At 39.4% G+C, this 18,441-nt stretch overlaps 1 protein-coding gene across 1 annotated transcript; it reads right to left on the reverse strand.

Moving 5' to 3' along the window:
- Positions 1-11,208: 11,208 nt before the first annotated feature.
- RAB9B (RAB9B, member RAS oncogene family) lies at positions 11,209-11,814 on the reverse strand. The gene has a single exon (XM_065901214.1). The coding sequence runs from the start codon at positions 11,812-11,814 to the stop codon at positions 11,209-11,211; it is 606 nt and encodes a 201-aa protein (XP_065757286.1).
- Between the last annotated feature and the right edge of the window lie 6,627 nt (positions 11,815-18,441).

Genomic DNA, 18,441 nt, shown 5'->3' on the forward strand with positions numbered 1-18,441 from the left:
ACTCAGCACTGTCGTCCCAGTTGGGGCTGCCAGCAGTGCCTCCCCACCCACCCACCCATCCATCCATCCATCCACTGATGCATGCATTCACCCCCAAATATGTACCTGCCACGTATCCTGTGCCTGGCCCTGCACTAGGTGCTGTGGGAGCTCAGCAATGAGAACAACACAGGCCTGGACCTCAGGGAGCTTACAGTCTAGTTGTGGGGGGGACTTATGAGGAGCCACACACATGGACGTGAGATTACAAATCATGAGAAACACAAAGAAATAAATAGAGAGGTGTTGTGAACACGTGTAAGATGGAGTAGGAAGCCAGGAAAGAAGTCCAAGGAGGTGATGCTTAGGCCTGACCCCGAGGGAGAGAAGGCACCAGCCAGGCAATGAGTGAGGGGAGAGGGTGCAGGAGGGCCGGGTGTGTCCCTGCCCCGGGTCAGGGTGTTTCCTAGCATTCTGCCTTTGTGGGTCAGACTCTGGGGTCTGGATGCCTGCTGGCTTTCACTTGACAAACAAACTGTGACTGCTGCCGCAGAGGCTTTTCAACACCTAGCCCTCAGACCTTGGGCATGAGAGTCTGAGAGACAACTTGATAACAGGTAGATCCCTGGGCTGCATAGCCCCCCAGAGACTTGGATTTAGCAGGTCAGGGTGGGCTCAGGAATTTGTATTTTTAACAAGGCCTTCAGGTGGTTCTGTTATAGGTGGTCTGCTGCTCTGTGGGATATTCTTGGAGTACCTGGCATGTCTATTGTTATGGTCACTGGTCACCTGTGTCTCTGCTGCTCACCCCCACTCTCACCACATCACTGGAGGGATCATTCTATAACACAAACCTGAGTTTCCTACCTCTTTTCTTAAAACATCTTCTTTTATTGCCTATTACTTTCAAAATACATCCACATTCTTTAGTAGGGATTAAATGGTTCTTTGTGCTTTTGTGTTTGCCTCAACTTCTGCTCCTGCTTATTCCCATTTACCCTCTTCATCTCCAATAGTTCCTGGTGCAGGGTAGACACTGGACAAAAATTTATTTATTACTATGAAAATGAGACATTTAAAACATATCATATTTTACTTAGGGACCTGAGGATATTCCAAGTCATAAAAATAGAGCTGTTTTCAAATATTTGGAGGTCTGTGTCATGTAAAACACTTGTTTTGAATAGCCCTAGGACCAGTCAGTGGAAGTCATAAGAGGTCTCCATATAAGGAAGTGTGTGCCATTTTTGCAAAGATGTAATCACCTGCATTTGTGAAATGGTTACGTTTCTTGTCTCCTGTAGTAACTCAGCATTGATTCTATGACCACTTGGCAGGCGTTTGGTGAAATTGGGAAGAAATAACTTACCATTCTTGAGCTAGGATTCTGTGGAATAAAGGTGAAAGGGAGAAGGAAAGAAAATTAACTCTCCATTTTGGGTAAGTAGAGTATTATGGTTTATGTTACCATACATACCATACCCATATACATCATATATGGAATACCTGTTTTCCATACTACAGAATAGACCAAACCATAATATTCCTTATTGTTTATTTGATGATCCAATAAGTAATTTAGCCTCTTACACTGTCTATGGGTCATCATTACAAACATTAATTCTCATTATAATATTGAAGTATGGAAATACCAGGTAACAAAAATCTCTGCCAGAATGTCAGATAAATCAGCTTTTATTACTGTAACTAAAGAAGTATTCTAGAAAAAAAAACAAGTGCATCATGCAGAGATAATAATTCTTCAGCTCAATTTATTATGTTACGAGTTTTTTTAATTAAAACAAAGAGCCGTGACAAACTAAAGAATAACACTACAGGGGCTTCCCTAGTGGTGCAGTGGTTAAGGATCCACCTGCCAGTGCAGGGGTCATGGGTTCGAGCCCTGGTCCGGGAAGATCCCACATGCTGCAGAGCAACTAAGCCCGCGAGCCACAACTACTAAGCCTGCACTCTAGAGCCCGCGAGCCACAATTACTGAAGCCCGCGTGCCTAGAGTCTGTGCTCCGCAACAAGAGAAGCCCTAGCACTACAACGAAGAGTAGCACTTGCTCACCACAACTAAAGAAAGCCTGCACGCGGCAACGAAGACCCAACTCAACCAAAAATAAAATAAGTAAATTTATATATAAAAAAAGAATAATACTACAGATCAGAAAACTCATTTGGCTGAGATATAGCTAATAACGAAAGCTAACACCTGGTAGGTACATAATTAACAGCAATTTTCAGAATTGATTGCCAGTACCTTTTTTTCTTACTGTACCTACATAAAATAAAGGAGGGAAAATGTGGGACTGAAGAACAGGACTTTTTTGAACCTCTCTGTCAGGTATGTCTTTCCTTGCTCTGTATATTAGGGACACTTAGATTTTAGTCATTTGGGTAATTTTTTTTTTCATTTGGGTAATTTTTAGTCAGAGTTTTGAAGACTTGGGATGCTAACAAAACCCGACAGCTCTGATTTCAACAACAACAATTTTCAGTAGCTTTTGTTTGTTCAATAAGGCAAATGCTGTGGGGAGGCACACCTTCTTGGTAGTTTCTAGGGTTATTTACTTGGGAGGCATAGTAAGGACATGGCTGACTCTGAAGGAAATTTCTCCCAGACCAGAGCTGCTTGCTACTGTTGGCTTCTTACACTATGTGAAGACTAAATCCTGCTCTGCTTAGAAACTTGCCCACCTTTCCCTTCTTTGCCCCTCTAATTTCATTCCCTCCTTATCCCTATCTCTTCTGCATCTTTCAAACTACATCAGATGACTAAATTCTATCTATTGTGCAACATGGCGACTAGACTTAACAATACTATGTCGTATACTTGAAAGTTGCTAAGAGGTTAGAGTTTCATGTTCTCGACATAACAACAACAACAACAAAATGGTAATTATATGATGTGAAGAATGTGTTCACTAACTTTATTGTTAGCAAAACTTTCACAATATATATGTGTATCATCATCATGTATACCTTAAACTTACACAATGTTATATGTCAGTTATGTCTCGATAATGCTGGGGAAAAAATGAAAAACTATCCTGGCCCCAGACAGTGAGCTGTACAGAAAATAGCACTGGAGTGAGAAGTAGGAGATAAGAGTTCTAAGGCCTGATCTGTCACTGGCTAGTGGTGTGGCCTTCAGGAATTTGCTTAATTTCTCTATTCCTCAGTTTTATTATCTATAAAATGGGGACTGGATCGTATTACCTTAGAGTCAGTTCCAAAATTTGACCTAAAGTAGCACACACATTACCATGCTTTCCACACCTCACCAGACTCTTTTTCCATCTTTCAAAATGAAAAGAGGGTCTTTGCATCTATCAAATACTGCAATTCTTTGCCAATCATGTCACAAGTACTTATGTTGTAAAGTTTTTTAAAAATCATTTTTAACCTCTGAACACATTTAAAATTCAGTATAAATAATGCAGTAATAGTGATGAGAAAAAAATCTACTCTAGAATCTGTTTTTATTCTTAATGTGAAATAAATATATTAATACTAATCTGCTGATTAATATCTTGAAGGAAAGAAAGAATTTATTTGTCATCTACTCTGTGCCAAGAACATTGCTATGCCCTTGTGAATATTATTTCTGGTAATCCTCACAAAAACCTGTTACAGAAGACATTTTCTCACTACACAAGCTGAAGAAATTGAAGATCAGCAAGGTTACCCAATTAACCTAAGGTAACACATCTATTTAGTGTCAGGACTGGGATTTGAACCCAGAAGATTAAAATGTATGTGATTACAACAGTGTGAATATACTAAATGATACTGAATTGTACACTTTAAAATGGTTAATGTTATGTAATTCTTACTTCAAAAGGCAAAATAAATATTAAAAATCAGAAAAAAATGTATGTGTTTATAGTGTGTGTCAATTTAACTAAATCACAGTATGGTCAACTGGAAAATGCTTAGGACTCAGCTCTTTGACGGGCCAGCTCTGCGACCATGAGCAAGTCATTTCACCCCTCCAGATTCCAGTTTTCCCGTCTATAAAATAAGGGAGAGGTAGACTAGCTGGATGATTTCTAGGCTCTTCTTCAGCTCTTAACAGTCTGCAGTCATGTGTTTAGTCTACCACCGAACGCTAACTGGTCTTCATTGCCCCCTTGTGGGTGAAAGCTGAACTGTTACTATCTCTGTATTCGTGTAAGATTTCAGAATAATCTTCATTAAAATAACACCAATAAACCCAAATCAAACCAGCCATTTGACGTCATGCAGATAAAGAAGAGTGAATGAATATTTTGCTTTCTATCATTTTTTTATCATGGTGGCACAAGCTTAGACTCATAACCTTTCTAAACAAAAATAACTACAGTCTCAAATGTGGTCAGGCAAAAAGGACAGATCAAGTAGGCATTTCTCTCTCCCCCACCATCCTGGTTTTCTATTTTATTAGAACACAACCCTTTCGATAGTCTGTCAGTGGTTTTAAAAATATCATAAACAAAATTAAATGGGAAGAGATATGGGAGAGGACTGCAGAAAACCAGCAATACAGATAAGATGAAAGGTTAATGCCCATAATATTTATATAAAAAAAGAGTTTCTAGAAATCAATAAGAAACAAAAATGAATGTTCCTAACCCCAAATGGGCTCACGACTAGAATGGGCTATTTACTCAAGAAAAAATAAAACGTCAATAAATAAATACATGAACAACTATTTACTATCAAAGAATGAAAGAAATGCAAATCAAAACATGAGATTATTTTTCATTCATCAAGTTAGGCAAATGTGGTTTGTGATGATAATATTCCATGAGAGATTGAGTGTTTAGAGAAATAGGCCTTCTCTTATTCGGCTCTCATTGATGTAACTTGGGACAACTTTCTTCTAGAGGGCAATCTGCTAATATATATTAAAAGCCATAAAAATATTCATACTCTTTGGCCCAGAAATTTTACTTATAGGAAATAAGCAGAGATGTGAATTAAGATAAATATTAGGGACGTGCAGTGCTGCTTTATTTTATAAAAAGGAGACTGTTGTTGGAAAACTACCTAAATGTCTAGCAATAAGTGTTTGATTACATATATATATTTTTTAAATTTATGTATTATTTATTTATTTATTTTCGGCTGTGTTGGGTCATCGTTGCTGTGCGCGGGCTTTCTCTAGTTGCAGTGAGTGGGGGCTACTCTTCATTCTGGTGTGGGGGCTTCTCATTGCTGTGGCTTCTCTTGTTACAGAGCACAGGCTGTAGGTGTGTGGGCTCAGTAGTTGTGGCTTGCAGGCTCTAGAGCACAGGCCCAGTAGTTGTGACTCACTAGCTTAGCTGCGGCATGTGGGATCTTCCCGGACTAGGGATCGAACCTGTGTCCCCTGCATTGGCAGGCAAATTCTTAACCACTGTACCACCAGGGAAGTCCCTGATTACATATATTATGGTAAATCCTTCAATAGACTATTTTGCAAGCATTAAATATAATCCCTAGAAGAATATATAATGACTTAGAGAAAAGTGTCATGTATGTTAAGTGAAAAAGATTACAGTAGGTATGTGCAATATGACATCAATTTTCTTTATTACATAAATATATTAAAACACACACATAACCACACTAAAAAGTAATATTTTAAAAATCTGGTTACCTCAGGATAATAGGATTACAGAAAACTTTTATTTTCTTTGTCTTGTTTTTCTGTTTCTTTTGTTCTTTCTGTTTTTTTACCATAGGTGTGAATAACTTTTGTAATCAGAAAAAAATAAAGACAAAGTTTTAAAGTGTTTACTGGTGACACTGTTTTCCTGTTGGGAAGAAATGGAAAAAGAGACAATTCAAAGGTTATACCAACACTTGTTCATTAGACTCTATATTGAACAATATATTACAGGACACACCCTTGGCTGTTTCTACGGCAGCCAAGAACAATGAAAGAGAAAAGGGAAGAGATGAGCCTGTCTCTTGCTTCCTCACGAATGCACCACAGGAAGGCATGATTTGTATTTTAACTCTAATCAATACAGCTAGCGTTTCTTTCATCAAGGCAACGTTTCTGAATTCCTTTTCATCAATCAATTAAGTAGAAGAAGCACAGCTTGGCATGTCTGGCTAAAATTCAGGAGTGCTATGGTAAGACTCATTACACATTACACATTTACCCATAATTCATAAAGCATGAAAGGAATTCACAGATTGCTCAAAAATACACTTACTTGTACTCACAGAACCCACCATTTAAAAATGCACTTAAATATGGCTGAACCAAAATTCTCCGTGTTGCCTTGGAGAAGACAAAGTGATTTATGAAGACACACAGATCACTGCAGCAGTTCCTATATGACTAAAGGTGATAATTCCTTTATATCTTGAGCCTCGAAGATGCTTATTCTAGCTGGGAAAGCACTAAATAAACCTTCACCCCCCCTTAAAAAAAAGCCCACACCAATCCTCACACAAACATCACCACCTCCATCAGCAAAATAAAAGCCAGATCTTTGCTTACCAGTTTTTGCAAACATACCAATAAGGGGACATTTAATAATTTAATAACTTTACTTTCATTCTTTATGCCTAGTTTCTATCATTATCCTTTCCTTCTCCGAAAGGGAAAAGAGTAAAGAATGGGAGCTTTATTTGTGATTTTAACTTGAGGAAATTAAAAAGACAGCAAAAAAAAGGTAACTTTTTTTGAATGGTGATGGATATATTAATTAGCTTGATTGTGGTGATTATTTCACAGTGTACACATGTATCAAATCATCAAGTTGAACACCTTAAATATATACAATTTTTATTTGTCAATTATACTTCAACAAAGCTGGGGGGAAAAAGAGACCAGTTTGGAAAAAAACATACACATATATGAATATTTTATCAAAAAATGTATCAGTTTATCTGCCCTAAAATCAAGTGTAAGAAAAGCACTCTGCGGTAATGAATCCTACATCTCCATAGCAAGGGGGTAAAAAAGTGAAATGATTATCTGGATCACTGAGGTAAAAAAAGATATATATTGCACTTAGAACTACTACAGGTAATTCAAATGAAAGTAGAGATGCCACTCCCAGCCTGAAATTACTCAGATTGGTGCTTCACTTTTCCAGTGTGTTTCAAAAATTTAATTATAGAATTGAGGAGAAACCATCTATTCCACACCTTCCACTTCCGGGAAGAACCATAGCCAAACTATTTCCAAAACATGAGAATCTATACTATTTCTTTTCCTTCCTTCCTTTCTTTCTCTCTTTCTTTCCTTCTTTCTTTCTTTCTTTTTCTTTCTTTCTTCTTCTTTCTTTTCTCTCTCTCTCATTCTTAGGATTTGCTCTCTTTACAGCTTTCATATATAACATACATCAGAGTTAATTATATTTATCATGCTACACATTACATCCCTATGACTTATTTATCTTATAACTGGAAGTTTGAACTTTTTGACTGCCTTCATTCAATCCCGCCCCCGCCTCCCACTATACTATTTCTTGAGACATAAAGAGAAAGAGATTTCCTACTGGGCTATGAATCAAGTAGAAAACCTGCAAAGACAGAAAGTTAGTTTTCTGCTTTTAAAGTATCAGTTTTGGCTGAGCAAATCCTTTTTAAGAGCTTATAAACCTATGACCTTTTAGCTTAAAAGTTACATCATTATAGCCTAATCAAAAGGATTTTGGGTGCTGTAGTTGAGGTTGGTCTGATAACTTGTTAAATGATTATCCTTAGCGATGGAAACAGTACATGTGGCAAAAAAAATCTGTTTTTTACCCGCTGTGATTTCGACTGCCCAAAGTTCCAATAGGCAAAAATAGAGGGAGGGGAGAAGAGGGTTAAATCTGTGACAGATGGAATCACTGTAATGTAATTATGTGCTGTGGAGAGACTTGCGTCTGTAATTTAAAAGTCACCACTACGTACTGTATATTCAAGCCGTTCGATGCTAATCCAAGTCTCTTTAAAGTTCAATATGTGAGAAGCAACAGAAAAGAATATTTAACAAAATTATCCTTTGCTTTCTGATTTGTTTTGCCTATATTGTCATGTTTTCCTAAGATCTGGACAGTATTCCAGTCAAGAAAATAAAGGGAATGTGTATATTCTGTTTATATTTTGTGATGGTCTAATTTTGTTTTAAATTATAATGAAGAAATAAAGTGCAGAGTCAAGATCCAAGTTCTAGTCCCAATACTCTTCTTGTATTTAAAAAATGGCATAAAATAAAAGGAACTTCCCCACCTTAATCTCCTGAGTTTGTTTCCCAATCAGTAGAACGGTATCTGTCTGATCAGTAGGTAGTGGCTGCTTGGAGTACCATGTGAAAAAATGATCCAGAGCCACATGTAGGGCAGCCTGAAAGAGTGACTTGATTGATAAATACTCTCTGTCACACCCACCAGTTGCTCAAAAAGGGAAAGGGAGAAAAGAAGCACAAACATTGTATACTGGTTATTCAAAATGCACTTTTTATTCACTTTAACACAGATGATATTTTTACAGTTGAAACAAAATATCTGATACACAATTTTGAGTTTTTAGCAGCACCTGCAACAAGAGGATTGTGGAATACCTCAGGGTAAAGTAGAGATGGCCGAGGCAGGCACAAATTAACCTGAAATTCATCAATCCACTGAAGACATATGGAATCTGAGGCCCCCTGAATGTTAGCCCAACACATGTAAATAAATTAAATAGATATTCTGTATGATGTTTTAATGGACCATTGAAAAACAATATAGCTCCAATTAGAAATATCTTGTTCCAAAAAATCTAGTGTTCATTAAAAAAGAAACACCTACTGAAAATATTGCACTACACATTCTAGAGTACACAATTTCTAAGCCTATATGCACAGTTTCTTGTACTCACAGATTTCAGCCTTTGGTGGTTTTTTTTATCTTACCCAAACTATATGTCCACAACCCACTGAGTATTACTCACCAAAATGCCATTATTTTTTGTCACTTAAGTGCTTTCATTAAGATATTGTGTAGTGATATGGCAGAAAAAAAATTGGTATGGCTAAGAGGAAAGGGGCTTCAAATGACCTAACACTTGTCTTGTATGGACAGGAGGCCTATGAATGGGATACCTAAGTAATTTCTTTACTTAAATGATCACATGCCATTCTAATAGTGACAAGTACTTTTATGAGTGGATGGAGGTCTTTATGAAGGCCTGAGATCTACAAATAGAAACTATTATAAGCAGAGTGCAAGTAGAAAGAGAAGGCCCCAGGTCTCATGCACTTAAAAACAATTAGCATTTAATAGTTCCGACATACATATTTTCACCCTAACATGATTGTAGCAAAATGATCATAGAACTTGGAAACCAGTGTGGCTGGCTATAGGCATAGGCAGGATAGAGACCAATACTTAAGAGCTATGGGGTCCCAGTTCTGGCTTTGACTTCTGGCATCAAAATTAGTTGGACAATGGGGTCTGGACTATATTTAAATTGGAAATATTGAGCATTACTGGGTTAAAATATCATCTTCCACTTATCAATGTGGCCAAAAAGTCCCAGAGCTCTTAAAGCACATAAGGTCCCACATGTAAGGCTGATTCCATATGTGGCTACAATGGAGAGTTCTAGGCTATATTCCTGTGAAAGCTCCTGTCCCCTTCCCAACCTAGGTCTCTTTTAGGGTCATTTCTAACTGTCTCTCACTACCTTGGGTCACTGTTTTTATCATAGATGTTGTAAAAGTATAGATTAAAATCTATGCAGGACAAATCAACTGACAAGAACTAGCTGCATATTAATAATATAGTATATAGCTGGCAGTCATGGTAATCAAAATTTGACAAACTGTTTTTGTATTTTAATATGGTATCTTCAGGATGTTTATATTGGGCACATAATGATTACTCAGAGCTCAAGAACTTTTCCTGCCACAGTGCAAAAGCAAAAGAAAGAGCTATGTAGTTGCTGTTAAATGCTGATCCCAGAGTAGTTTGAGAAATTTTAAAGTCCCTTTCCATAGTCTTAGCTGTTGCCTTAAGATATATCTAACTAAAGCATGGCACTGAAACGTAGTTTGTAGCTCGCAGATTCCTAGAACTCAGAGCTGGAAGGGACCTTAAACCAAACATCTAGCCAGTACAGAAATTATTTTTATGATATTTTAACAGATGGTCATCCAGCATCTTGAATATTTTCCCCAGAAGGGGGTTCACTATTAAGGCAGTCCATTCTATTGTTGGACAACTCTCTTAAATTCATTCTAATGCTGGGTTAAAGTATGTTCTCTTGTTACTTTCAACGTCCTAGTTTGGCCAGCTCAACATACAGTGCATACAGGAAATCAGTTCCTTCTACAATAAATATTCAAGTTACGGAACCTTAGAAGAAAAGCCCACTATCCTCCAACCTGTTCTGAAGGCTTCTCTGAGAGCACAGTATGGTGGACCAAAGGACCATCAAAATTATGAGCAGAGTGCACTGCATCCAAAGCCATATACTAAGCAGCATTGCTAAATTGATAAGAGGTTGTCAGAGAAGCAACATCCCTGTGCAACAAAAGTAGACTTATGAAGTGAAAGCAGACCAACCTTTTATTTGCAAGGGTGGTTGGCATATTTAAACATAATCCATTCACTAGGACCCTGTTACTTCAAACACAAGGAGTATAATAAATCTCCATTGTCATTAGTGTATCTCTTATTGAGATGGTATTTTTTGAAAAGCTCAGATGGGAGCAAACCATACATAGGGATTTAAACAAGGCAGTGTACGTCATTATACTTTTGCATTCCTAATCATTACAACCTCTTTATAATTCAAGATAAGGACATCCTAGTTTGCATAATAATCTTTAATGTAATACGACTCAGAGTCTTATTTTTTTCCCCTTTGGCAGACATGTCAGAAACTGCTTGGCAAGAGTTGATGGTGACATTTGTTAGCTGATTAATGGAGTGCTTTAAGGGATAGCTGTAGCTCTTTAACTCCTTCATGCGGCTGGGTTCTAAGTTTAAACTGTGATTTGAAAAATATCTAAATCTTTCAGAACTAAAGCGTTCTGAAATGTCCTGAAAGACACAAGAAGGAAATAGCAGAAATCACGCAAAATACACTTGGCTTGATAAAGCTTTTTTTTTTAATTGCTCTACAACTTCAATTTGAAAGGTTCTGATTTACAATCATAACCTTATCTCTCACCCTTTTGTATGTGTGTGCAGTCTTAGAGGGGCACAGTTATTCTTACACTACTGACTGACCAGTTGGGGCACACTTTTAAAAGGCTTCCTACTTTTAACAGCATGAAGATCCTGCTTTGGAACCACTGTTCAAGTCAATAGTGTGACCTAACATACAATGCTCCAGCTGTTCCTCTACAGCTAACACCTGCCTGACAGCTTCTTCAAAGGCCACTGTCACATTAGTATCATCTTTGGCACTTGTTTCTAGATAAGGGTAATCTCCATTCTCCATGCACCAGGCCTGTGCCTCCTCAGTAGTCACTTGCCTATCCTCTTTGTCTACTTTGTTACCCAGAACTACAAAGGGGAAGTGCTCAGGGTCTTTCACATCTGCGTAGTAGATGAATTCTTTCTGCCAATTACCAAGGTTCTCAAAGCTCTGCCGGTCATCCACGCTGAAAGTCAAGAGGCAGCAGTCTGCTCCCCTGTAGAAGGGTGTCCTAAGGCTCTTGAAGCGTTCCTGCCCTGCAGTGTCCCAGATCTGGAGAGTTACAAAACGTCCATCTACCTCCAGATCTCGATTTAAGAACTCTACCCCTATGGTGTGAAAAGCCTGGGAGTCAAATTTATTGGTTACATAACGGTTCATGAGCGAGCTTTTCCCAACTCCACCATCACCCAAGAGAATGACCTTTAAGAGCAGGGATTTCCCACTCATTGTTGTAGCACCAGATGGAGAAGAGTTTATAACCAAGAGAACCTGAAAATAAAAGAAAAAGCAGAAGGGAAAACAGTTAAACCTGAAACTGAAATCAACTTCATAGTAAATTTCTCTGAATTACAAGGCCTTATTACTTAACTTCTCTTAATTCATGCTCATTAAATGATATAGTACAGCAGAAGGAATAAAACTCTTTTTCCATAAGGGAGAAAATATGTCTTGTTTTTCTGAAGTATCTTGCCTGTGCCAGGAAAATGGCTGAATGCCATGCATAAATGGACTAGCAGATGGTGCTGTAATCTGGTTCAGTTCTGACCCTATTCTAGGGGAGAAAGCCTAGAACAGGAATGCTACTCAAATGTGTAACGTATTAGCTTCTGGTTTGGACAGTTCCAAACAAGAGGCAAAGAGTATGAAATTGATTAGAGGGGTTTGAAGTCTGTTCCTGATGGAGCCAAGAACCGTTGAGGAGAGAAAGGTGTGTAAGCTGGAATCTTGATTCTGTTAGTAGAAGTTTGGTTAGGGTTACATTGGACCCCAGAACTTGGAAAAGAGAAAAAGATCAGGTTTCTTCAGGCATTTGCCCCATTATACTTGAATTGATATGGATACCCTCACAAGTAAAAGATCTTCCATAATCTTTCCTTCATGGAACAATGGCACTCAAGTTGATGACTGTTGATTGGTATCATTATAACAGCTATCATTGAAGAAGAAAATCTTGAATAGCTTATTAATTTCTGGATTTAGGTTCTAATTCCATAATAACACCAATGAAAACATACTGTAAACTCTAAAGAGCTAATAATTATACAGTATCCTTCTTGTTACCTCCACATTCTATACATGAAATACCTAGACTGCATCTTAAAATAAAAAGATCAAATGTTTACTGAACAACTACCTTGTACTAGATTTTGTTAGGTTCTTTCAAACGAGGTCCATTGTGGGAAATCAACAATGATGATCAAATAAAAACGTATAACATATATACCTACCTAGTTGAGAATAAAATGTAAACGTACCCAGTTGGGTCTTTGTCACAATCTTAGTCTTTTTCTTGTTGTTGCTATATTCTTTCTTTTTAGGATTCTAAAAAACAGATTGGGAAACATTATTTATAAAAATTTATTTAAAATAAAGTTAAGGCTATCTATATATAAATATACTCAAGTCAGGAAAAAAAAACAGATCAACCTCAACTTACCTACAGAGGATGCTTTTCACAAATATACTTGAGAGTTCAAATACTACAAATACCTAACATGGACAAAATAATTTTATTGCATGGACTTTAACTTGTCCTCACTTGAGTGTACTTTATATGATTTTTTAAAGTTTTATAGTCTCTCTATTGAGCTTTCCATTCAAAGTAAAAGTAAATCAAAGAAAGTAGATGATATTCACAATAGATGATATTCAGGAAAGAGAAAGCACAGAGGAGTCTAAGATATGTTGAAATTTTAAGTCAGAGATGAAACTCCTTACCTTTCTACCTACCAATGTTCCCATCTCTAAGAAAGTTATTAATGCACTCAGCCTTGAGGGTGTCTCTGCAACTGATTCCACAAGATCAGAGAAGAAAAAATATGTTTGGGGACTCCTTGTTTACAATATATAATCTTGGCTAATTATTTTACTCATTAATATCAGTCATCTGTCTAGAACACAGGTTTTAGCATTTAACTGGCTTTATTAAATTCAAACACAACTTCATTTATAATTATAGTTAATTACGGCAAGTGTCTTATTTCAGCAGCATCAAGAGTACTGGTCTAAAAAGAAAAAAACAGTTCCTAGATTTGCTGAGTGTTCTTTCTTACTGAGGAATAAAGAAGCTTTTTTTTTTTTTTTTTTTTTAATAAAGAAGCTTTTAAGAAATCTCTGCTGCTTAATAATCTCATGTTATTTTTTTCAAATGTAGAAAAAGCATATAATAAGGGATTCATTAGAGATCTAAATCAGTAATTATGAATTTAAATAATGTCTTCTAAACTGGTAGGTTTTATCCTCCTTCTTGGTCTATATCTATTCTAAAAAAATTCTCAAGTTTCCTACAATTCCTGATTTTTGTCCTGTTTTTTCTTCTGCTCTCAAATTGCTGTCTTTGGAACTAGCTCAAGTACCAAACATTTCTTTAAATGGAGATGAACCAAGTGTTAGCACACTTCTTTTTTATATTGGTCTGTAGGATAATTTTACAGAGCAGAACTCTTGAACTCTCACTTGAAGGAAGTACAAACTTGGGCACAATATTGACAGTATTACGTGCCCATGCCAAGTGAACTTCCTTCAGTTCCTAGCAAACAGGTGTCCATATCATTAAACGGCTAACTCTACTTTCCCGGCTGCTGCGGATAAATGCAAATGAAGGGTCAAGAACTGAGTGAATATGGAAACCAAATACTCGGCTCCAGGAATAATGAAGTATTAATAACTATCTGAGATATTGCTGCTGTTGCTCGTGCATCCCCTATTTGGTCATGTGCACACATAACTTCTGGGTGCATAGGGTCTATACCAGGGAAGAACAATGCCGTTCAGTGTCAAGTGCACTGGGCTGGCAGCAATCAGGACAGTCTTCATCACTGCTTTCCCATTCATTGATTTTATGAACTTGGACAGGTTCCTTAATCTTGCTGTGTTTATTCCTATATAAAAATAGAGCTGGTAATGCCTGCCCTACTTAACTCACAGGATTTGGGAGGAAACAACTTATGAAGTTTGCAAGGATTTGTAAGCATTTATTGAAATTTTTAGTTTGGGATTTTTGTTCCTCTTGCTCTCCACCTCCTTTCATTCACTGGTGGGGGCCTTGTGACTCAATATTAACCTTTCTCAGAAAGCACCTGCCAGTGGGAGGATAACAATTCTTCCTTTTCTCTTTCTTCCATATCTGAGAATGCCTTGTTCCCCAACAGTTTTGAGCATTTGCATATACTACAGAATCTCAGCATTGGAGGGACCTTAAGGGTCTTCTTGTCCAATCCTGCAATTGATGCTTGAGAAAACAGTTGAGTGCCTATTGTGTGCTGTGTCCTTACTCAGGTGACCCTACACTTTCCTCTGCTCTCTCCAACTCCCATTTATTTGCTGGAGGTAAAAATGAATACAGTTAGGCTTGTCTCCTTGCTTTCAGTCACTAAATCCTGATGATTTTTCTTTGCAATATCCTTTTCCAGTCTTCTGCTACCATCCTCATTTTGGTCCACATCTCCTTGTATCTAATCTACTGTGAAAGCTTCCTGGCTCTTCTCTCCCTGCCTCTAGTTTCTCCCTACCTAATCTACTTTGCAAAGCTTCATCGCTTGAGCACCCACTGAATGTAGACCCTGTTGGAAATCACACATGTTTAAGGCAAGGTCTTACCCTCAAGGAGTTTATAAATTCACATATAAGCTTCAGATCTCATAGTTTACAGTTGAAATAGTATCATTATACTGTCTTATTTTGTTAACAAAATCTTTTTTTTCCTGCACAACCAAATTCTAAATTCCTGGATCATAAGGCCCTTGTTTGTATGTGTCTTTGAAGCCCCTTCATGCAGCACCAGAGTCCTCCATATGGATAATCAATAAATATTTGTTTATTAATTAGGTAAGTACCCAGAACTAATGCCTCTGAATTGATGCACAGGTACAACAGATCCACAGTTCTGTAAGATATCCAAATATTATTATTTACAAGGTGACTAAAGAGCAAAAGTTATGGACTTATCTGGATCACTTTCTAGATGGGACTTAACAGGAATTCCACCTGTTGAAAGCCAGTAGAAATGCTCCAGTTTCCCTTCATCTCCCTTCACATTTAAAAAATAAATATATAAATTTTTCCACTCGCACCAAAAACAAGAGCAGAATAATTATCTCCACATTATGTTTACAGTGGCTGCTGGCATCCCCATCAGTATCATCATCATCATCCTCATTTGAGCGTGATATCCTTTAGTACATACTTAAATTAAAAAGAACTAGCACAGTACAAAAGCAAACCAGACAATTTTTTTCTCCCCCAAAATATGCCAAATTTAAATCAAAACCTAAAAGAAGATAGCATTAAGTAGGCAAAGGAATTCTTTGATAAACCTAAGTACATTTAATAGGAAAGTCAACTCCCTTATGCATCCCTTAAGGATCCCATATCAGGTTATGATTTGGACTAAAATGTTTATTCTAATTTTGATCCTATTCAGAGAAAGATCTGGCTTTAAATGATTCAAATATCCCAGAGATGCCATTCCCCTTTCCTACCCCACTCTCCAAAACAGAGTAACAATCATTCTCTAAGGATAGTCTATTCACTTTTTTTCCCCAATTAGGGTCTACGTCTTGGACAGTAAGGTGAATTAGAAACTGATACTCCCTAGCTTTCTTTGTTCTTCAACACACTTGAAACTTTCTGAATTTGCTGTGTCTGCACCCACACAGGTTTATTAAAATTACTGTATTTAGTTGGGGATGCTTGGGGGTGGGGATGGAGGTGAGGGAGGAGGCAGTACAATGATAAGAAGGAGGTTGAACCTTCGAAAATAGTACATTTTAGTGTGATAATGAAGAGAAAGAAAAGCAAACTGGCAACACCAGTTTGGTTGCCATGGGTAGAATGATGCTCAAATCCATAGTGCAGATTGTTTGGGAGCAAGTTTTGAGAGGGATGTGTACTGCAGGGCTAAGGGTGGGGGAAGAGAAACAGGGGAGGGCTAGGCAGTGGGTGAGAGTGGCCCTGGTGGCAATCTGCACAGGCGAGGAGCCATAGTTAGAGCTGTGGGGAAAGCCCATCTTATGGTAACGCACCGGTTGAGGCTCTTCAATTCGCTGTTGATTCCTGGAACAATATTTGGAAATACTGCACTGGAGAACTGGGTGGGGCTTTCTTTAATCTACGTAAAAACAATACAAATAAGAAACGATTGGATTTTGAGACCCTCTACCTTAAATGGTGTAGATTGTTTCCAATACAACCTGATGCGTGGGGCTGGGGATGGGGGAGGGTTCCGTAGCAGGGAAGCCCTCTGACGCACTGGATTCATTTTGTAGAGCTAACAAGTTATCAGCTACATCCATACTCTGAGTGCAAATGCCACAGCTGTCATGCCACAGCTGTCATGCATATTCCTACACTTATGCCCATATTTATATCCTACATGCAACTAGAAGGGTCCAATGTGGAATTTCACCTCCAACCTTTCACTCCTCACAACGACAGCTCTGGGGCTATGAGCCCGAAGGCACACTAGATAGCAATTTGGCACTGTCCACAGGCCACTCCCTGAGTAGACCTCCTGGAGACGAATAGGTAAGGTTTGGGTGACATCAAGTGAGCAGGGTACAGGGAAATGAAGCTTCCTTAGGAGGCTGGGAATGCTGGCATCTCCATGATAGGGGTACTGTTAGCATCGGGGACCCAGAAAGTGATATGTCACGCATAGTTCCAACTACCTTGGACCCAGGTTGTCTCACCTCGCCCCCAGCTCTGAGAACCAGCGGTTGTGGCGCATGCGCACTGAGCCACACCCGCTCCCCACAGAGCCCTGCGCCTCTCTGCCGGGCTTTGGCAGCTGCTCTTGATTACTCAGCAACGCCCCCCTCCACCGTCACCTACCCACCCCCCAACTCCGACCCCGCGGCGCCTAGGCCCCTTTCCCAAGGTGCAACTGCCCCCGGGGGCTCACCCAGACCTCCTTCTCTTCCTCTGCCCCCGGGCCTCCCACCTTCTGACCTCCCGCGTCCTCCGGCCGCTAAGCCACTCTCGCTGCCCCCGCACCGGCACCTTACCCAACACAATGGGAGAGAGGCGGGAGAGGGCCGCGGGGGCCAGGCCGGTCAGCTCTGCGTGCCGGCAGTCCGGCTCTTCGGCGACACCGTCACTGCTCCTGCCGCCTCCTCGTCCTCAACGAGGCGACAAGTGCAGCTTGGACCTAGGTGGCCTAACAGCTGCCGCTCGCGCCCGCTGCTGCCGCCGCACAGCGTCTCGCGCCCGCGCCCGCGCCCGCCCGGGGAGGGGGCGGGGCCCGCACCGCCTCCTCGCGCCCCCTTTTCAGCGCCAGGGACCCGGGGTAGACGCCTCCCGCCCTCGCGCTTCGAGAGCGCTCCCTGGCTCGCTCACACTTCTTTCATGATCAGTGTCCAACCCTGGTCTCCTTTGTCCTCCTCCTCTCCCCTCGCAGATCAGTAGGCACAGCGACAATGGACCGTCAAATATTGCTCTCCCACTTAGCTCCTCTGTAGCCACAGCCCCATTTCTGGCAATTACTCTTCGACCTACCTCATTTATCCTACCTCCAAACCCTCTGCTTTTGCCAAGAGGATAGCACATACACACTCTTGTTTAAAATAACTCAGGGAAACACATGATCATGACACATTACTAGGCCCTCTAGCTGGCTATTGCTCATGAAATTCTCGCGGCAATCCAAAAGGAAAGGTTCACATCTGTAGCTCAGGCATAGAAGACACACTGACGTTTACCCTTACAGGTTACCGTTCTAGAGGGCCATCCTAAGAGCATTACCTGAGGTTCCCAGAAATGTTGCTGGGGTAGAATGCAATGTTCCAATTGTGCCTAGCCACCCAACCAGTCATTTCTTTTTGTCTCCTGTGCCCCTCTGGTTCCTCCAACTAATTC

This window comes from Phocoena phocoena, chromosome X (assembly GCF_963924675.1).
Source record: "Phocoena phocoena chromosome X, mPhoPho1.1, whole genome shotgun sequence".
NCBI lineage: Eukaryota > Metazoa > Chordata > Mammalia > Artiodactyla > Phocoenidae > Phocoena > Phocoena phocoena.